Below are 22631 nucleotides of genomic sequence, written 5' to 3'. Positions count from 1 at the left end.
GGAAATACAAATGATACTACACACAGCAGGTATGCAAACTTCTGTAAAACATGCTTTGAAAATATTTTAAAATGTTTCTGGCTGTTTTTATAAGCTGTTTATATAGAAATTTAAAACAAGCCTTTTCCAACCTGTGTATACAGGCTGGCATGCTTTGCATAGTTAACATATGTTAATTTCCCATTTTGCAGAAAAGCAAAATCTATCTATCTATCTATCTATCTATCTATCTATCTATCTATGTATCTAATATTCACAGTAAGATTAAAGATTGCATATTTCAAACTGGAGTTTACAGCCCAGTCCTACAAACATTTGCTCAAAAAGAAATTATTGGGGATTACTTCCAAGTAAATAGGAGTTTTAGGATCTGAAATAAAGGGCATCCAGTAAATTTGGTGAGGCTACTATTCCAGATTAAGCAACATTACTATAAAATGAGAAACCTAATGGGGAAAAAATTGCTTATAAAAATAAAAGTGTGTGCATTTATCAGTCTCTCAGAGCCATAACTCCCAAGACCATATAATCAAAACTTGCTATGCACACTAAGGTGATCCTTGGGAAGTGTGCCCAGGGGTTATTTGGTTTATTAATTCTAATATGTTTCTGTTTTGAAACCTTCAGTCACTAGGTGGCTGATTTTCCTAAACACATAGTTTTACAACTAACAGTTTTAAGCTAGGACAGTACACTCAAACACAGTGGTTCACCCTATTGTATAGGTCTGCTCCCTTTCACTGCTGCTGTGGGGCAGCCCTCCACAGATATGGAGTGGGAAAGCCCACTCTAAGGGAACTATAAGGGTGCACTATGGTATCAGGTATATTTCTGGGTCCCACTACATGGTATATAATCCTATTGTATATTTATCTGTGCAATGAAAATATGCATTGAACAAATATATGTTTACATTCAAGACTATTCAAGTTATAAAAATCTATTAATGGACAGAATAAATTTGTGACACATGCACAGCCTAACTGCCCATTGTGTGGGGGCATGTCCCTTTTTGGTAACTGCAGAAAGAGGTAAACAGTGCCTTCTTATACAACAGTACACCCGCAACACCAACTAAAAGGTTTTGGGGCATGCTCTCACGGCCACTCAATGTTTGGGGTAGAGGTGGAGGTACAGAAGTCCTGAGTACCATCCATCTGCTGTTGCACAGTCTGAGAAAATGTCACTCCCCTGGATCTTTGATGTACTCACTGGGTATTCCTTTTTCCAGCCTGCATGACTGCAGACAGATGATGACCAGGAACTTACCGCCCCCAGCCACTGATTGTGAATGCACATCCTGACACATTCAAACCCGGTTGTATTGTGAACAGCAATGAAAGTCCAGTGGAGGCACTTTGGCATAGATATCTCTGGTCATTGAACAATACATTCAACATATTCCAGTTATCCAGAATGCTCTTTGTGTGTCATCCTATTGTACTCATCACTCACATAATTTGACTCTTTTTCCAAAATAAAGCTGGAGAAAGTATCCTGTTTTAACCATAAGCATAAAGCCTCTTAGCTAACATAAATGTCCTTTTAAAATGCACTGCACTGCTTTTGAGGTGGACCAAAAACCCAGGGCACTTGGTTAGTTTCCAACTTATAGCTGTAAATTACATCTTACTAGAAATTTGGGGGAGGGGGCTTGAAAATTACAAGCATTATCACACAGTGCAACAATGTTGGTGTTTAGTGAAGGTATTTTTTCCTTCTCATTTAAAAAAAGACTCCTCCTGGTCCTAAAATGGTTCAGACAGTTTCAAAAACACAGCAAAAATCCCTCCACACCACTCTAGAGGGGCAGAAAAAACTTTTTTAATGACTTTTTTTTTAACCCTGAGGGGATCATTCATTCATGCAGGAATCAAGCACTCTTGCTTTAAAATGCTCCAACAAGATATATTCTAATCACTGTTTTTAAAATACAGAGTTGGCTATCAAAAAAACAGCCTCCATAAGAATCTCAAGGTACTTTTTAAACCTATCTACAGTTATTACAATCTGATCGATCAATCAATCTGATAAAATAAGTACAAGCACACCTCAATTAACAAAGCCTCTGACAAAGAAGTTTCTTTTTGCAGTCTTTTTACACCAGCCCAGCCCAGCCCTTCCTTCTCTTCCTTGTCCTCTGCCTGGCTCAGACATTGAAAGGATAGTGAAGAAGGACTGAAGAAACACAAACTTTCAGTATCAGGTTGTAGCATTGTGTCTGCAGTAAACAATGCAATAATGTTTAAGCTGTGAAAGAATGATATTCTACTCTAGTTTATCCTACGGTAACTATATTTGCCTGCCTACAATAGGCAAGGTAAACAGCCACTACCTCCAGAATCCCTTACTTAGCATGTGTGAAGAACAAACCCAAGAGAAACAGGGGAATTAGATAAACCTGCCTCACAAGCTGCCCCTAGCATGCTAAAAAAAGCATAAATCTAGCCACCAAAACAGAAATCATAAGAAAAGTGCAGGCTCATGAAAGGAGGGAAAACCCTCATCCCTAGATACATTTTGGAAGAAGCTTTCAAGTGGTCTGTAGCATGTGCAATTTTTTAGAAAAACGTATGCAAGACTTACCTGGTTGTTTCATTTAATATGTGCATAGTTTTGGATAAAACATTGGTGAAACATGCTGAATTGCTCTTCTTTTTTTTCTGGTGTAGGAACATATCCAAATGATTTTCACTATTTTTGCCTCTGGTGCCAAATTTGCTATTAAAGAAGTAATGCCCAGGAACACATCTACTTCGTTAACTGAGGTATACCTGCATTTTTTTCTAAAATAATAGTTAATGGTTCTGCTATCAAATCATTCACTCTCTCCATAGCATGGCTCATATGGCACCCGTCTTAAATTCTAAATATGCTATTGACCCTGCTGCCCCATCCCAACATTGACTCCTTGTTAATACCTTGAAAGGTCTACATGGCTTTGCTCCCCTTTCCTTTCTTTGCTTTTATATCCCATTACAGTTCAGCTCTCATGGGGCTGCAGGATTCTTGGAGCTATAGTAAAAAAATACAACAAAAAACTTCCCAGGCTCTGGATATGGATTCTTTCTGCCCACAAAGATTTGTTTTTCTTCTTCTTTTATAGTTTTCTGATGTACAAGAAGTATTTTTAATTTTTAAATTATCTATCTCTCATTCATACACACAGAGAAGTGTATAACCACAAATCCTCTATTTATCTATCTATCTAGGTGTGTGTGTGTGTGCATTTGTGTATAGAGAGAGGGGGAGTCCCTTTTGGGAGAAACGCGACATACAAAGGAAATAATTAAATTATATATATGAACAGCCACCACAAAACAAAATCAAATGCCCCCAAAGAACTTTACCTCAGGTCCTCAAAATGGCAGCTGCAGTGTCTTCCTCCCGGAGTGACCAAAAATCAGGGGACCTAGCAATCCAGTTTTAACTCATAACCATTTCCAGTTCTGGTATGCAACACAAAACTAATTTGTGATAATAGAGTAAGAATTCTGAAATGTATATATTTTTGTCATGAGTACGTGACATTTATTAATACATTATCTTTAAAAGGATATAGTTAGGAGGAAGAAAATTCCAGCTTAAGACTTGATTAGCTAGTGCAAGATAACGCTGAAAGACTGAAGACATTTGAGCATTAAGATTTTCACGTCGACTGAATTCTTGCAGAACCTCTACTGTAAGCATGAAAATCTGACGGAGATCATCCTCCTAGGCACAGTAAGAACAAATTTTTATTCATTTCTAACTGGGACATAATGTAAACTATTACACTAAAAAACGAATAACTATTGCATATTCCATGCAATCCAAACACTGTAATTTCTTAATCTGAGAACACTATAATTTCCTAACCTGAGAAGCAGTAATTCTCCAGGCTTTGAGACAGGGCTTTCCCTCAGCCCTAATTGGAGATGCCAACAACTGCACCCAACACCTTTTGAATGTAAGAACGTACACTGAACTATGGTGCAAATTATCAACAAATATCTCTTTTCAAACAACAAATGTAGATTTATCAAACTTATTTAGGGTGGGAGGTGGAGAAGGGTAGTAGGCTCCCTTCCTTAACTACTCATTTTATCTATTCAATAGATGTTGTTGTGTATAGACCAGCTTTCCTTAACCTGGTGATACTTCAGATGCCCCAGACTTTAATTCCCATAAACCACAGGCAGCATGACAAGTGGTTTGGAATGCTGGAAGCTATAGCACAAGACTGGGTATAGATGATACAGAATGTTTTTTTAAAATTTTCACATATATATTAATATACAAAATTGGATTTTCTTTATTTACATTTCTTCTGCAAAGATACACCACCCATTTACCTGAAATATTCGCTTGCAGTTACCATGGAACTCCATGCTTAGCCCAATGTTACTGGTTTTACTTGAACTTGAGAACTCACTCAGTAATGCTGTTAAAATGGAACAGGCCAATGTTTGCTGTACAAATACAGGACAAAAAATATTTAATACATTGTTATGTAGTAGAGTAAATCTCAGTTGTATAGTAACATGTTTTGTTGTTGTTGTTCTGTGCCTCCAAGTCATTTTTGACTCATGGCAACCCTAAGGCAAACCTATCATGGGATTTTCTTGGCAAGTTTCTTCAAAAGGGGGTTGCCATTGCCATCCTCTGAGGATGAGGAATATGACCTCCCCAAAGTCACCCAGTGGCGACTTTGGGCAGGCCATACTCAAGTGGGGATTTGAACCCTGATCTAAAAATATGCTGCTTCCAAAATTGTTACACAGATAGTAGCAGGTCCATGGAATGACAGTGGATGGGTATGTAAATACCTACCTGGTGCCATGCCAGCCAGAGGACTGACCTGGGTTTGGATAGCATGGGCTTGGTTCCATGCTATTGTGCCCTTTTGCTTAAGGCCTAAGAACTGCAGTTCACCTTCCCCTACTTTTGCTTGAGAAAGCAGGGTTTCCAGAAGATAACAAAATATTCAACAGCTGAATACACTATCTAAATTTAAAATGGTATTAAAGACCTATCTCTTTCAGCAGGCTTACACAGTCAATTCTAAACTATTAATTTTAAATTGGCAAATTTTAATGTTATGTTGGGTGATTTTAATATGTCTTAGGTTTATGTGTTTTAACTTAATGTGTTCAAGTGGTTTTATGTGTTTCAATGTATGTTTTACCCCACATCGACCCTTGGGGAGAGGCAGGTTGGAAATAATAATAATAGTAGTAGCAGTAGTAGAAGTATAATAAATTTTCCCTGCCCCACAATTAGTTCAAAAATTAAGTACAGAAGACTTTTATATAAGACAATATATGGTATCAGAGTTACAATTCCTGGTCATGGTTTCGCTTTCTCAGTTCTTTGTATGAGAATGAACACTTTATGTCTCTTTAACACTACAGAGAAGTAGGAGACAGATTTTTTCTTTATTGAAACGTTCTTTGTCTGCTCCTAATAAACTATGAAAACCAAACACTTTCCATACAATTCAGGCATTTGCATTTGTAACAAAAAATTGAAAAGTAAAAGAAAAAATCAATTTGTAATTATTGTCTCAATAAACTGTACTTTTAATATGCTAAACATAATTGTCTATTAAACCAAATTATACATGTTATGCTTTTAAAGAAACAGGGTGATTATCAACCCTCAGTTAAATTATACTTTGAGGCAATCCAATTGTTAAGAATTGTACTGGTGGAATATGATACAAAATACAGCATGGATTAAATTAGAAAAACAGAGCAAGAAAAGGTAGTATATTTCTATTTTCCAGGACAGAATAAGGGGAAAAGGGGGGAGGAGGGGAGAGAGAAAACAATTGGTCCTATGATGGTAAATTATAAAATATGGGAGAAATTTGTACTGTGTAAATTTTAAAACCCACTGTTAAGCAAAATAAAATAAACTTTCAACCTGTAAAGAATCCTAATAGCACAGGTTATTTTTTTCCAAATTTCTCCAAAATTTCAGGGTGTTCCTTCATCTATAAAAAAAATAAAGAAAAAATGTTTTCCCCTCCCCCACCAAAAAAAAAAAAAAACCCTTCAAATTCTCTACTTGTCTGGCACCAAAAAGTCATCATATTCGATACCATGCAATCTGTTCTTGAGACAAAGTGCCAGAAGTGGGAGAATTTTTCTAGAGAATAAGACCTAAACAAATCAGTTAAAATTACAAATAAGGATATAATTTCAGTGAAGTTTTAGGCTGTATCAACAGGAGTATAGATCTAGATCAAGAGATAAAATGTCTGCTGTCATCTGGAATACTGTGTCTAGTTCTGGGCACCACTGTTCAAAAAGAAGTCTAACAAACTGGTATGTGTTCAGAGGAAGACAAACAAGAGGGTAAAAAGTCTAGAAACCAAGCCCTGGGAGTAACACTTTGGAAAGTTGTATATGTTCAGCTTGGAGAACAGAACTCTGAGAGGTGATAAAAGATCATCTTTAAATATCTGAAGAGATGTCATGTAGAACCACACTACTTAAAGTGGCAGACTACTGACCAGTGGTAGTCTGTGAACCATTAACTGCTAGACCACCGTGAGTTTCAAAGAACAGGACCCGGAACAATGGATGCACGCTGAAGGAAAAGAGATTCTACCTCAACATTAGGAAGAAATTCCTGACAGTAAGGGCTGTTCGACAGTGGAACACACTCCCTCAGAGTGTAGTGGAGTCTCTTTCCTTGGAGGTCTTTGAGCAGAGGCTAGATGGCCATCTGTCGGGGATGCTTTGATTTGGATTTCCTGCATGGCAGGGGGTTGGACTGGATGGCCCTTGCGGTCTCTTCCAACTCTATGATTCTATGATTCTATGTGAAGCCGAAGGCTTTCATGGCCGGCATCCATAGTTTTTTGTGGGTTTTTCGGGCTATGTGGCCATATTCTAGAAGAGTTTATTCTTGACGTTTTGCCAGCATCTGTGGCTGGCATCTTCTGAGCATTCTTTAAAGATGCCAGCCACAGATGCTGGCGAAACATCAGGAATAAACTCTTCTAGAACATGGCCACATAGCCCAAAAAACCCACAAAAAAGTAAAGAATGAAATAGTTGTAGCCCATGGGCACAAATATGATGCCAGTTCCTAGTCAACAAACTGGTGAAAAACCCCTGCTGGCCCACTGAGATTAAATTTTAAGAAGCACTATCATAAAAGATGGAGAAGCTTGTTTTCTGCTGCTTTAGAGACCAGGGCACAAAAAATTGATTCAAATTACAAAGTACAAAATTCAAATGGCATGAAAATACATTTTTGGGAGTGGTTTAAGGAAGAGTTATGATTTCCCAATATAAAAAAACTGTCTCTGCAAACTCTGATCGGTTTTATGTTGTTGTTGTTGTTCTGTTGCTTCAAGTCATTACCAACTTATGGCGACACTAAGGTGAACCTATCACAGGGTTTTCTTGGCGAGTTTCTTTGAGGGGGGGTTGCCACTGCCATCCTGAGGCTGAGAGAGTGTGTCTAAAGGTTTATATGGCTGAGTCAGGATTCAAACCCTGGTTTCCAGAGTCATAATCCAATGTTCAAACCACTACACCAAATTGCTCATATATATTGCAGAGAAAAATCCTGTATGAAGAGAATAAATAAATGGGCTAGAATTAATTTATTTGGAGAAGAATTAACATTGGCAAAAAGGAAGAAGTTTTAGTATGGGTCATCCAAATAGAATTAGTTTGACAGAAATATACTATATGAAGTCCCAATAAAAGTTTCCATTTCTAACTAAATGGATTTTTAAAGTCTGCATGTTCATGACAGTAGTTACAAACTACATTATAGCAGTGGAACAATAGTATCATCTTAGTGGTGTTTCCCAGTGAATGGTCTGAAGGTGCCTGATGCAGTATTTTCTTGGAGGTTAAGAAGGTCTTGGTCAGGGCAGTATACTTATATACTACAAAGAAAGGGCAGAATCCAAATCCGTACTAGTATGGCATCAGAATATAAAACAAAATTCAGTTCACTGGCTAAAACTGCCAAAGACATGAAGTATGTAGATATACTCGAATGCATGTGTACTTCCTCTTTCATATCTCTGCATAAGATAAATTTTCAGGTGTCAAAAGGGAATTCATAGGTTCATAACATCCGATTAGGGCCCATAATGTATATGCCAAATTCTCCACAAGTTACATAAAAAAGGACCAAGTTTTAGTATTTTCACAATGTATTATGAACAATGGATGTACACAACTACTGGCTTTTCTCCTAGACTATTTGGAGCCAAGGTGGCTCGGATGGACAGAGGAATAGGAATTGTTAAAGGGTCACGCATGCCAGCATGTGTCCAGGGGTTAAACAGAAATATGCACACTACCTCTGAACACCCGAAAGATTAAAGTCGTGATGATACTATTTATGCGAGGTCACACAACAGCTGACAGTAGTGCCATCCACGCACCAACTGCAACATCTTTGTTCAGAAATGCCTCTGATGTCAGTACCTTGACCCCACAGACAGCTAGTTATCTCAGCTAGGATACACAAAATTAACATTCTTCCTTACTATATAAATCCCAGACGGACCTCAAAAGAGAGGGGGGGGGGGCTTTTATATGAAATATGTGTTTAAGCTGAATTTAATAGCTGGTTACAGTACCAAGCATGAACTCCATAATCTACAACAAATAAGATGGTGTTTTTTCTTGTACATTCATCACTGTCTTCTGTTGTAACAAATGTTGATTATGGTTATGTTCCATGTGCTCAGAGTTTGGGCATGCTTGCCTCTTACAGCGCAATATAAAAATTAAAAACAAACGTTAAATTTTAATCACTAGGCCTACCTGTATGTAGAGAGATGTTGTAGCATCTTTGAGACTAACTGAAAGAAAGAAGTTGGCAGCATGAGCTTTCGTAGACTCAACTGTACTTCATCAGTATTACGAAGTAGACTGAAGCCTACAAAAGCTCATGCCGCCAACTTCTTTCTTTCAGTTAGTATTAAAGGTGCTACAACATCTCTCTACATACTGATTCTACAGGCTAACACAGCTATATCTTTGATTTATGCCTAGCTCTTTGCCTTGTATTGTCATATAGTCCAAAAAAATGTCCTAGCTTAGGGATGTGAAATGGGTGACTCTCTAGATATTATTAGTCTACAACTCCTGTGCCATGAAAAGTAACACTCATGGGAGATGAAGTCCAACAACATCTGAAACGCCACAAATTCACATCCCTACTGTAGGTAATTTCTTTCCTTTAATCTTTGTTAAATCTCTATAGTTGTTCTTTACATCGCAATGGCAAACTAGTAAAGCTGTAATATTTCTAATTCCTTATCAAATATAGGATGTCAGAATCTGCTCTGAGCTCACATACTCTCCCCTTCCTTCACAAATGCACTCTTTTTGCCTTAACCAGAGTGAATGGTCAGGTATACATTGACACTAATGAAAAGTAAGATGAATTAGAACTGCTTCATAATCATGGTTTGGAAAACATCTGGAAACCTCAGTTAAGAAAATCTTGGTTACTACTAGCCATGGTTAATGCAAATGCTTACTGAACATCAAATCATGATTAATGAAAAGAGAAAGAATGGATGTGCATGAGTCCACAGCAAATACTCAGGCTCTTAATATCTGTAAAATTTCAGTGCGGGCAGTCTACCAAAATTATTAACACTTTATAATTAAATTAGATTTAAGAACTCTAGACAATGAAAACAGCCAAAAGTATCTGCTTTTGGCAACCAAATTAAAAGTAGGTCTTTAGGCAAGTAACTAGAATTGGAACATTAACTTCATACCAGTAGAGTTTATCATGTGAACTAGTTTGTCTCACTGACGAGAAATTTCATCAGTTCTACCATAGGAACAAACTACATACTCAAACAATAAGTCCACCTGACAAAATAAAATACTTTTGTTGTTTGGAGAACAGTCTCTCTCTTAGAATAGCCTGGCACTTACCCCAGTTAGGCTTTACTACCAGGAATATACTTTATAAAAGTTTGCCATGCTTAAAAGAGACTTTCAGCTGCTCCAACAGAAGATCAATGAGAATGTGTTAAGAGAGATTAACTGGGCAATCAGACACCCAGTGGAAGCAAAATAGTCCCAGATAACTATTGTTCTTTTTAAAAATAAAATGTGATTTAATGAACCCCAAAACCTCACTTGCACCACACATACACACACACACACACACAAACATTTTTAGTATGTTAAGAAACAGCACACAGCAGATATAGATCTGCATGCTTCCATGCTCTTAAAAAGTGTGACTCGTGCCTTCAAAAAGAATGTCACTTAAACTGAAAGTTTAAGCCATAATGAATGTTTGAAGGGATTTCACACTTGTGTCTGGGGCTGTTGGTGAAATACATGCATGACTTTATTTGAGGGTGGTTAGGTTACAGAGGATGAAAGGGATAAGAGTTCAAAGACTGTTTAGGAAAATACAGAGGGGAGTGCACACCTGTCCAAAACAAAGGCTCTTTCAGAGAATTAATTTCAGCAGCTAAAACTTTTGTGCCTCCATTCGACATGTGTGTCCCAGACACCAGTATGACAAGCAGCTCTTGTAGTACCTTTAAAAAGTACTTCTCCAAACAGTAAAATCCATTTGGAAAATGCCAATCTGTGTTGTGCATATGCTTTTATATGTAAACAAAAATAAAGAGTGATTCCCTTAGAGCTTCAAAGCTGTGTTATCACTACATATGAAGATCACCCTGCTGACTGAAGAGTTTTCTTTTTAGGTATTGTCAGGTTGATTTATAGAACTACTGTTCTTCTTAGATGTGTCAAGAAAACTTGTATCATCAGTGTTAAATGATGGTTAAGAATTCAGGAAATACATGATAACATCACTCAACTGGTACACCTAATTTTTGGTATTAACCACGCTCGAGTCAATCTCGACCTTGTGGATGAGATACTAATACAGAGGGAGAAAGCACACAAAGAGAAACAAAGGAGCTGTGGAAGTAGTATAGGTACTCTGGAAACAAGTACTTTAGCAAGTCACAATTAGTTTAACGCCTTGTCTGTATATACAGTATAACCTATTTTAGGCTGCATCTACACTGCAGAAATAATCCAGTTGGACTATCGTGGCTCAATGCTATGGAATTACTGGGAACTGTAGTTTGTTGTGGCAGCAAGGCTCTCTGACAGAGAAGAAACGTCTCACAAAACTACAATTCCCAGAATCCTACGGCATTGAGCCATGGCAGGTAAAGTTGTGTCAAAATGGATTAGATATAGCCGTGTTAGTCTGTAGAATCAGTACGTAGTTCCTCGGATACATTTCTGAAGAAGTAGACTGAGGTCTACGAAAACTCATGCTGCCAATTTCTTTCAGTTAGTCTCAAAGGTGCTACGTACCGATTCTACAGACTAACATGGCTATATCTTTGAAGTCTAGAGCGAATGTGAGAATTCATAGACATTGCTCTATTAGTCTGGAAAATCAATATGCAAAGGGATCTTGTAGCACTTTTGAGATAAACTGAGAAAAATAAGTTCGTAGCATACGCTTTCGTAGAATGAGTCCACTTCATCATGGGGTTAATGGGGAAAGTCTGTCCTAAACTGTTGTTTTAGATGCTCTGCAGTTAAAATCCAGCTACTACTCAGATCAGTGCCAACTACTAAAGATGTTAATAGTGCTGGGATTAATATTCAGTTCTGTCTGGGAATTACATTGCTCAGAAGAAGATTTTGTCTTGGAAATCCTGAATACTGAAGATACAGGAGAAATGTGTGTTTCCATTATAAGCTTTGATTAATTCTTTGTGTTCTTAGACTTTAAAAAATATCTATTGAGTTTTATTTGATATAAAGTAAAAAAGTACAATTAGCACAGGAAAGAGATGTTTTTAATATATTAGTGAAGAGCTCTTACTTTTGTTGTAATATGCTCAAAGATATAAAAGTCTTTTGAACAAAATGCATTTGCCATATTTACTGAATTCCTCCTCAAAATCCTAAGGATTATGGCACTGAAATTCACATAGGAGTCAAAGGTGAGAATCCAGGAACAAGCATTTCCTCCCTGCCATGCTGACATGAAAAACTATTTGAAAGATGCTATTTCCCCGTAGGAACCTACCAGAACTTTAAGATCTTCTGGGGAAAGCTTTCTCTCAGTCCCACCACCATCACAGGATCATTTGGTAAGGGCATGAGTGAGCCTTCTCAGTGGCTGCTCCCATCTCTTGGAACTCACCTTCGTGGGAGGATAAGCTGGCCACTTCTCTGCTCTCCTTTCCCTGGCAAGTAAAAACTTTTCTTTTGAAGCGGGCTTTTGATACATAATTGAGTCCAGGAAGGCTTCTTATTGGAGCAGTTGCTTGGGTATGTTTTTGGTTTTATATCTGGTTTTATATTAACATAGTATTTTTAAGGATTTTGAATTTCTTTACTTGTTCTTTCAATATGGCATTTTAATTGTGTTTTTAAATTGTTCTGTTTTACTGTTGTTGATTTTAAGCATCTTTTGTGAGCTGCCTTGGGTCTAATTTGGGAGAAAGATGACATATTAACTAACTAACTAACTAACTAACTGAGCTGGGGAAATGTGAGGCATCTGCTGTTTGCTGAACCACACCAACTATTAAGGGGTGCCAAGGAAAGATTATTTGGTTGATTTCCAATCTATTCGCAATTTAGTTTGATGCCAAATAAGAATGGTGTGAATTTGCTCTGTCACAAATTAGGGTCAAGTGTTATTCCTGGTATGTTGTTTTGGATCAACCACGTAATATCCAGGAAAGAAAGAGGGGATGGAAGAATTACAACCCCCCCCCCCCAAAATTAACATTATGATGACAGACCTTTGGTGTGCACTTCTGTGTGTATGTGGAGTTTGTTGATATCAATTCACACAAAATAGTTAACCAACTGCTGCCACCTTGTTAAATGGTGACAATTAAATAAATAGAGCTCGGAGTATGAACAGAAGCCTTAGCCCCACATTCATTGTAACTACTGCAATCCATGCCAACCAAAGGGAGTTTCAGCAGCTTCAAAAACTTTAAATTAAAAGCTGGTGCTCATGGAAATACCCAATCATTTGAGTGCTAGGCAGAAATCAGGAGCAACAGAGGGTATCCCTCTCTAGTGCCTTTACAAAGTTCAAACTCAAACCTAGCTCTTGAGGTCTCAAGACAAAATTCAGTAAATATACAAGTAGTTTTTGTTCAAAATACCTTTGTAACCTTAGATATACTACAATTAAAAGACAATCGAAGGGCCCAAACAGACAGGCCAAAATAAAGCTGCTTTGGGTCACTCTGGAGGTATGCTGTTTAAATGACACATGCATCTTAAGAGGCCAGAAGCTGCACCAAAGCTGCATTCTAGTCCTTCAGACTAGAGCGTAGCTTTGGCATGGCTTCCAGCCTCTTAGGACTCATGCAGCATTTAAACAGCATACTTCCTAAATGAGTCGAAGAAGCTTTATTTTGGCCTGTCTGTTTGGGCCCTAAAATACTTCTTCATACAACTCCATAGCTAACATCACTTGAGTATTTAGGCACGCACTGTGAATACCTCTCTGAACAGAGAGGTGTTCATGGGCGATCTGAAAGGCATGCATAGGAACAGGCTGGATTTATTCATTCAGCAGTCCAAGGAGGATGCTATTGCTCTTGAGAGATTGAGTAGAAAGCAGAAGGTAGGTCTCTGGAGCCAACACAGATCTGAGCAAGATTTGAAGAGGCCTCATGCAAGCCTGGCCAAAGGTATTATGAAAGTGGTGGATGCCATGGAACTAATGAAGGCTTGAACCTATCAAGATTGCACCCCCCTTTTGTCCCTCAAAAGCCAGGCATGGTGGATGAAATTGTTCTGTAGTAGGAAGGACAGCTCTTTAAACCCAAATTGTGCTGATGAGATGTATGATTTGAGACTGACAGAAGCTGAACTTCTGATGAGTCACCATAAAGCCAAGGTCATCCAGATGAGATAGGACTGCATGGGTATGACAGTACAGATCTCTCACAGACTTCGCTACCAAAACCAACTTACTTATGTAGGGAAATACTGTGATCCTCTTTTGATGAAGTCATGCCGCTATTACAAGTATTGTTACACACTTCATAAAGACCCGCAGTGCCAAGGAGAGTCTGAATGGAAGAACACAGATCTGAAAACACATGGATCTGGCAGCAAAGCACAGGAACTAGTGATGAAGCCATTTGATCCCAATGCAAGATTCATCACACAGATCTACAGCGTGATACCACTGTTGCTTCCTCAGAATTGGGAGAATTCTCAGAGCTGGGAGAATTGCACTAAGCACGACTATGCAGATTTCCCTAAGGCTGATGAAATGGTTTACTTGGCAAGGGTCCAAGATCAGATGCAGTCCCACCCACATTTTGCAGCATAGTATGGATTTTGCAGTATGGCAATATTCATAAGGAATGGGAAAGATACAGAATGGATCACAATACCCTTCAATCAGTGGAAAAGATGACTTAGAAAAATATAGTTAGTCAAGAAAGATGTAGGTGCACAACCTAGATGGGTAGCAAATTAGTTATAACAGTGATGAAAGGATTTTAGTAGACAAACGAGACTAGAGTTCAAACAGCAATGACTTTCCAATGCTAACCACTAGCCCTAAGTTACTGGCCCCTCACCAGTCAAAACTGGAGAAAATAGGTGAAAATATAGATTTGTTCCCAGTCATTTACTGAACCTCCAACCTCCAACCCATTTGGATTTTATACACCTTGCATTTTAGATAGCAATGTGTGCACTTAAGAGTCTTACCACTCACCTTACTTCATGTATAATATTTAAGAAGTCTTTTACTAAATACTGATTTCAACAACTTCCAATGATTGCCATAGCCTATTATGAACACACTTATCCTGCTTCTCCAGTGATGAGAGCTTTCAGGGTAACGTAACTCATCTGACACATTGTAAGCAGTGTGACATGCTGAACAGCCTATTTTTATATATTAATACGAAGCAATTGATAGTGTGTGCATACACACACATGTACACACACAGCAATGAATCTACAGTCCCAGCCTCTCACAGAATTGATAATCCTTCACAATGCTAAAGCAGGAAAACTGTTCGGTACCAGCATTCAGTGTCAATGAACTGTAAGTATTTGTGGTTAAGAGTATCCTATCCCACATACATTTCCTCAGCATCTTGGAATCAGTGGTGGAAAACATGAATTAAGCTGACTAAAATTAGTCCCTGGCTTTTCAGCAGCAGGTCTGTCCATCAGAGACTGATACAGGCTCAAGCAGGAAAAGATACAAAAGGCATAGGCCCAATTTACCAAGCCCCTTTTGGTGCTGGATACTTCTAGTTATGTGTGCAGTCTGTTGGTGTTTTTTAGTAGAATCAGGGCTCCAAGTTAATTTTATCCACACTTGGCAACTACACCATATTTTTAAAATGATTTTTAAGATCTGCTCAGTTTAAATGGTAACAAAGAGAGAGGAAATGTTCCCAACTGTAAAGTTGCAATATTGTACATTTGTAATATTTATCTATTGTTTTTATTCTATATGTAACATTGCAAGTTACATGTTTACATGTTGCATGCAACATGTACACATTTGTTATATCAGATTATCTGTGCTCTGTGTAACAGAAAAAAAATTTCTGGTCAATAACTTGATGAGGGTTCAGTTTGTGTAGTAGTATATACTTCTAGCACCTGGATCACTATTTGGAGAATAACATATCTTGAGTAGCCCTTGAAGAAATAACTGCTCTACATGCCACAGACAGGAGATTCAGTTTTTGCTAAAACAGGAGTGAGCATCATGCCACGTTCCAGATGCTGTTGGACTGTAACTACTATCCATGCTAGGAGACATAGCCACTGGGGAAGAATGCTAGGAGTTTCAGTCCAACAATGTCTGGAGACTCTCATTATCCCCAATCCTGTGATAAAAAAAACCAAGATCTGAAAGGTCTTTTCTGATTATTGCCCCATTGCTAGTAGTGCAACCCAACAGTCTCTCACATTAAATGTTCCCTTGATGTGTTAACATATAGCCAAACAGATCCCTTGAAAGAGCACTGACTGACCAGTCTCATTCTACATTCTCTGGCATAGCTCATAAGCATTATGACCTCTACGCTGGGAGAGTCCTTTAGCAACACTAAGTCTCTTCCTGTTCTCTCATAATTATGCCTTAATACTGTATGTCTCAATGTCCCAAATATGTCACAGAAAAAATAGTTTACAGTGTCTCTTGGTTGCATTCTAATCAGGCAATCCTGTAAGTATTCAGTCCTACCACACCTTGAGATCATCATCTCAGATCTTTCTCTGAGAGAGTCTGGAAAGTTAGTTTCAAGGCAGAGGATCTTTTCAGCTCTGGTAGTCTACTTAAGGAATATTTTCACCAGGGAAACCTGCCTGATTCCAACAGTATAATCTTTCCAGTCCAACTTTAAGGTATTTCTCTACTCCCAAACATCTGATGGGATGTGACTGGCTGACTTTTAAAAATCAGCATTGGTTAAATATCTATACAATTTATTCACGGGGGTATTGTCCTGTCTTAAATATTTTTTTAAAAAAATTTGTTTATCTGTAAAATATTTAAGAAAAACGTGTCCATGAAATAAAACAACATGTTAATTCTCACTTTACAATTTCTCAGTGATTTTCTACAATCCAAACTGTAACTCTGTTTACTTTTTAATCACAGTGTCAGAGGAACATGGAGATAGTACACACAGATGCATGGACATAGATGCTTCATGTTCCTGTATTGCAAAGACTGAGAAAGGTAAAGCAGATTTGTTCAAATTTTTAAAAATTGGAACTGATTAGAAAATGGAATAAACGGAATGGAATAAATCTTCTCCCTTTCCCACTCATCACAAATTTACACACTCTTATGATACTTTGCAAAACCATGGAGATAGACTTTGAGTTTTCTCAACAGTTGATGAAAAAAGGATAGTCACCATTAGCCAGAAGTAGCTCAGTTTAAGAATTACAAATTTGATTTGGTTTGTCTCCTATGATCATTAATGAGTTTTTGAACATGAGTTAACATGAATTGCAGAGGGAGTTGATAGGAGACCAAGAGGAGAGGCAGAAACTTATAGAGATATTTTCTGAATGTATTAAGAATGAAGGAAAGCTTAAGCAGGCAAAGGAACCTATATCAAGCAAAAGGAGACGGGAAGCATGGAAAATAACCGAGAAAACAGGACCCACACTTGGGAGCTCTAGGCTCCTGCTTTCTCTTAGCCAAACAGGAAAGAGGAGTGAGGGAGGAGAGAGCGAAAGTATGAATACCCATCTTGTTGTAGTCTTCTAATGTCACTGTTCTATATAGATGCAAAATGCATTTCACATTTTTTAAAAACATACACATACCTTGGTAAAATAAAGCAATCTTAACTGTGTTGTGTATGATAGGCTACCCATCTCCCTGTTGTCCTTCTACCAGCCTTCTATCAGCAAAGACTTTCCTATTCAGGTAGGCCTTTGACAACCACCTACCTATTACAATCAAAAGCTTTAACATGGATGCAGTGGACCTCTTTACACTTCACTGTTGATTTATTAGTAGTGTGAAAAATTTTAATCGTTTAAATTGCTATTTGCATTGTATAATTAATGTCATTTGCATTTCAATATGTAAAATTTATCATGTTTCAGTTGCATCTTTTAAATTATGTTATAAGCAACCTTGTATCAACACCCTAGGGGAAAGGTGGTATACAAATCAAATAAATAAATCTTTTGAAAGAACAAACTGTTGACCAACAGGAAATCCTAATTTAACTAGGAAAGGAAGCCTGATGTTTCAGTTGTTCCAGGAAATAGGTTTTATAAATATGTGGTTTATAAATATTTTATAAATATGCATTTTCACACCATCCTTCAGGGAATTTTTTTCTAGGCACAAGGACCTGCATCATTCATTTCATCTGGAGAAGTAAACAAATGCCTCGTCTTTGGACAAACACTAGCCGATGATAAAGATTTCCAATTTTTCAGCTCTAGATAATGAAAATTTTAATTTGAAACAGGTAAGAGATTGGAAATGTTACTTTTTAACCACAGGTCCCAGAATCCTGCAGCCAGTGTGATCACAATCATGTTGACTGGGGATTGAACTAAAGGCACAAGTGGAAATAAGGTGTTGCAAATCTATTTAGAGCTCCATGAGAGGGAGGAGGATATTTCCTCATTTGGATTCTGAGAATGTAATACGAGTAAATTTTATATTGCCATTTTCAGTTCCATGCCTGCACACACACCCCTACTGCCTAACCACACCACTTCCCTGGGGAATGGAAAAGGTCTTTCCTCAGACAATTCCAACAGCTGAACCACAGACAAGGCAAAGTGAGGGGCAGTTGTAAACTGAACGGAGTAAAAGGGAATCACTGACAGTTAATGGAAAATCCACTCTTAACAGGAATGACTCTTCTAAGCCAGTTCAGTGCTTCAGCTCTAAGACACAAATGAAGTTATCATTTAACAACCTGACTGTGAAGTCTTATCATAAATCCAGCACTTGGACAAGTTATTTTTGGACTTAGCTCCCAGTGACTGTGGTGGCTTAGATGTTCTGGCAGTTGTGATCCAAAAATACTAACTTTTCCAAGCCCTTCATGAATCACAAGGAGAGTCAACGACAATTCAGACACGAAATTTGAATCTAAGAACACTGTTTTCACCTAATACCAGAATATCAAGATCTACCTTGTTCTCATATTGCAACAGTTCACATGAGAAAACTCCTCATGCAGTAACTTTGGCCTGGTCTACACATGCAGCAAAAAGAGGTACTAAAAGGGGCTTGTAACTCACTGGACTACATGTAGTTAAGTACTATTTATTTATTTTATGTGTCACCTTTCTCTCAGCAAGGGACCCAAGCTAGATCAAGTAAAGAACTAGCTAGCACAACCAGGAAAAAGTGTTTTACTGTAGTCCCTGCTATGCTTTCTACTTGCATGGAGCTTTCATTATTTAGTTAGCTTGTTTCAAAGCAACAAAGAATTCAAATGTGCAATACCCTGTCTTTTACCAAAAAACCTACAGTCCAGTCTACCATCTCATTCTGCTCCATGTGTGGACCAGGTCTCACAATGATAATAACAAGCTTAAATATCTAAGTATGCAAGGATAGGTTTGTACAGCAAGGTTAAAATACACTTAAAATGCAAAAACTTACCACAGTGGGGTTACAGCTGCTTATCAACTGGCTGACTTCATGAAAAATGCTCTTGCATTCAATTGATTTGTCTAAGGACCCTCGTTTCACTATTACAGCTACTGCTAATAATATCTGCTCCCGTACATATTTTTGAAGGCTGAAAATTATAATAAAAGAATATATTCAGCACCAGTATTGACCAAGCCAAACATTCTAACATTTTCAAAGCAAAAACCTACACTAGCACTTGGGAGAACAGGAAGAGGCTGAGTTGATCCCATTCATTTCCAAGTCAAATAGTTCAGTCTGCTACTGCTTCAAGCCTGACTTTCTTGAGCAATAACTATAGCACATTATAAACATGACTAATTTCTTAGAAATTCTTTCTTGGCCATTACAAGGATGCCCATCCTTTGCAGTGTTGGGGATCTGGACCTCTAATCTATATTTCTTACACTACATTCACTGTCACAGGCAGCCTCCTTCACGTTGAATTAAGTTTTTGCTGTTGTTTTGTGCCTTCAAATTGTTTCCGATTTAGAGACCCTATCATGGGTTTTTCTTGGCAGAATTTATTCAGTGGGGGCTTGCCTTTGCCTTCCTTTGAGGATAAGTGTGATTTGCCCAGTGTCACCCAGTGGGTCTCTGGGGCCAAGCCAAGATTTGAACGCTTGTCTCTAGAGTCTTAGTCCAACACTCAAACCATTACACCATACTGGCACTCATAGTGGTTCTAATATAAACTTAACATAGAAGAGTCAATGCTGCAATACACCAAAGGACTATCTAGCCCAGTTTTCTATCTCTAGAATTGCCAGCCAAATATCAATGGAAAGCCCACACGTAGGACATGTATAAGATAGCACCATTCCTCTCTAAGTGCACAGTACCAGTCTCTTTATTAATATCAATTATTAGATTAGATTTGATTTTTTATTAGATTTTAGTCCTACTTATACTGATGTTTGGTTACTAGTTTTCAGTTTTACTCATAAACTTTAACCGTGAATTATTTCATTTCATTTATTACGGCATATAGCCAGCATAGTAAATTATTTTAATTGACATTCACTGGAAACCACCTTGGAGCACATATAGCTGAACCACGATCTGTAATAAAGAAATAAAATGGCTATGTAGTTGCTCTCTATGTGGAAGCAGTTAAGAAAGTAAGATATTAATAAATGTGACCAAAACTCTAGGAAAATAACAATATTAACCTGTTAAAATACATCATAATGCTGTCTTAACTTAAAGTGCTCTGGGAGATTTTCTTCAGATGAAGCATGAAATGAAAATGCTTTAATTCAGTCAATCAGTTCTGACTTTACAATGTCCCTAGTTTAAGATTTAAAATCTTTATAAAAATTAACAGGAATCACATTGCATCCCTCTCATTTCTTCTGAAGTACTTAGACATCCTCTGAGTTTTAGCTGCTGAAAAGAAAAGAAAAGAAAAGGGAAGATACAAAGAAAAGCATTTTTTAAAAAAGAGTCAGAAGACATGGAAGGAGGAAGGACTAATACTAGAAGTTAATTTCTTTTTTCATTAAATAAATAAATTAACTTTAAGTAAGAATTTCCGAAGAGAGCTCAAAATACATATAGCCAAGTAATATGTATTCTAACTAGCAGTGGCTCTCCAGGGAAGAGAATTTTCCCTGTCACTTTCTGTCTGGTGCTTTTATCTAGGGATGCCAAGAAAAGTACTTGGAACCTTCACGACTCCAAACAACAACATTGAGTTGGGGGTCTCTTTGCCATCAAAAAATTATTATGACTTAACTATTAGAACAGGAATGATTACAACAGTTCTGGAATATTCAGGCACCCTTAGAAATAGTTTCAACAACACTTTGTACTTACTTCGGCCTTTGTAAGACATATGTTAAAAGGAATGTTCTTAGTGATTCAATGCTACTTTTTTCCAACAGAATCCATTCACGAACAACTGCTTCCATTATCGCTGTGGCAGCTTGGAAAAGGACATAGTCCACTTTACTAGTTTCTGTCAGAAAGAAGCAAAACTGTAAATTCACCTATACTGAAAAAGCATTCTTTATGCAAATCCACCAATGCAAAAGCAGTTCATTTTTCATTTTATTTTTATTCAATAGCAATCCCTTATTCAAGAGACTACCACTCATAACATATTAAAACAAAGTATTAATTTAATATGCAACATATTAAAGCAACCTATATTGTAAAATATACAAATTAATATTTCAAACATACCCTAAAATAATACTGAAGAAAAACAACAAAGTAATCTATAACCCAAGAGCAAAATTAAGACGCTTTAAAAAACAAACAAAAAACCTAGCACCAGGAATTAAGAACAAAAGATTTCAATACTTTTAGTCTTTCCAGAAAGATCAGTCCAGTCAAAAAGGGTACTGCTATATTCGATGCTTGCATCCAACAGGAGAAAGGAAAAGAGTAATCCAAATCAAAATATATATGATTTCATTTCTAGTTCTGCTGAGATCAATTCTTCAATCCTCTTCCTTTAATCTTCTTGGCTTTCTTATCTCTATTCATACCAAATTTTATAGGCAATCTATCTACTGAAATAGATAAACTAATCCAATCTCCTGTTGGGTGCATGGAATATAGCAGTGCTCAATCATTTAGATCATGATATCTGGGCAACCCCATTCCTTCCAGCAAGATGGGTGCGAGCCAGAGTTGTTATTGTTGCATGTCTTCAAGTATTCTACCTAAGGAGATCCTAAGGTGAACCCATCACAGGGTTTTCTTGACAAGACTGATTCAGAGGTGATTTGCCTTTGCCTTCCTCTGAACCTGAGAGAGTGAGACTTGCCCAAGATCACTCAGTAGGTTTCCATGGCTGAGCAGAGATTTGAATTCTGGTCTCCTGAGTCATAATTCAACACTCAAACCACTGCACCATGTTGGCTCTTGCTAACCAGAGACAGAGTGCTAAATTAGATGTCAGGCAGAGAACATTTTATTCTCTTTAGCTGTAATTCAATTATATTTACATTTTTTATGTAAAACTGTGTTTTTTTAAAAAAAAATCTCATTTTTAATAATGCAAGACACTTTTGAGCACCATTCACGAAAAAATAAAGCAGAAATATTTTGAACAGACTAAAATCAAAAACATTTTAAAAAGAATCCATTCCTAACAAATTACTATAATAGGATACCAATTATGCAAAATCACATAAACTGAACTGGTCCCATTCCTTTCTACAGTTTGTAGTAGAGGTGACCTAACCATTCTCCAACCCACCCTTCAAAAGCCATTGATCCCTGACTATGAAGAAAGGGTGGGTGAATGGTTAAGACACCAAGAATGAATTCATGTTTCTCAGAAATAAATCCCACTGAGATCAATAGGGCTGACTCTGCAATGAAAGTGCACAGGATCACAATGAAGAACATACATACACATGTTCACACACATACATAACCAACACGGAGGCAAGTGATATGCTTCAAAATAATTGTTTCATCTAGCTCAATGCCAGACATACAAG

The 22631-nt window shown here is 37.5% G+C and overlaps 1 protein-coding gene across 6 annotated transcripts in view; it reads right to left on the bottom strand.

Annotated features, from left to right (window-relative positions):
- LOC149319946 (exportin-4) overlaps positions 1-22631 on the bottom strand; it is an 81020-nt gene that overhangs the window by 45165 nt on the left and 13224 nt on the right. For 2 of the 6 annotated variants that reach the window (XM_089512635.1, XM_089512636.1), the window contains exons 3-6: positions 20992-21133; positions 19144-19282; positions 4335-4451; positions 3561-3714 (exon numbers count right to left, since the gene is read on the bottom strand). In XM_089512635.1, the coding sequence (XP_089368761.1) occupies positions 3561-3714; positions 4335-4451; positions 19144-19282; positions 20992-21133 (552 nt within the window). Of the gene's footprint in view, positions 1-3560; positions 3715-4334; positions 4452-19143; positions 19283-20345; positions 20563-20991; positions 21134-22631 lie in introns of those variants that run through there. The other 4 variants (XM_089512637.1, XM_089512638.1, XM_089512639.1 and 1 more) reach the window with 4 other exon arrangements.

This window comes from Sceloporus occidentalis, unplaced genomic scaffold, assembly GCF_023333645.1.
Source record: "Sceloporus occidentalis isolate IW3139 unplaced genomic scaffold, rSceOcc1.0.p SCAF_2, whole genome shotgun sequence".
In the NCBI taxonomy this organism is placed as follows: Eukaryota; Metazoa; Chordata; class Lepidosauria; order Squamata; family Phrynosomatidae; genus Sceloporus; species Sceloporus occidentalis.
Note: the sequence above shows the minus strand (reverse complement) of the source record. Positions and strands in the feature narration are given on the sequence as shown.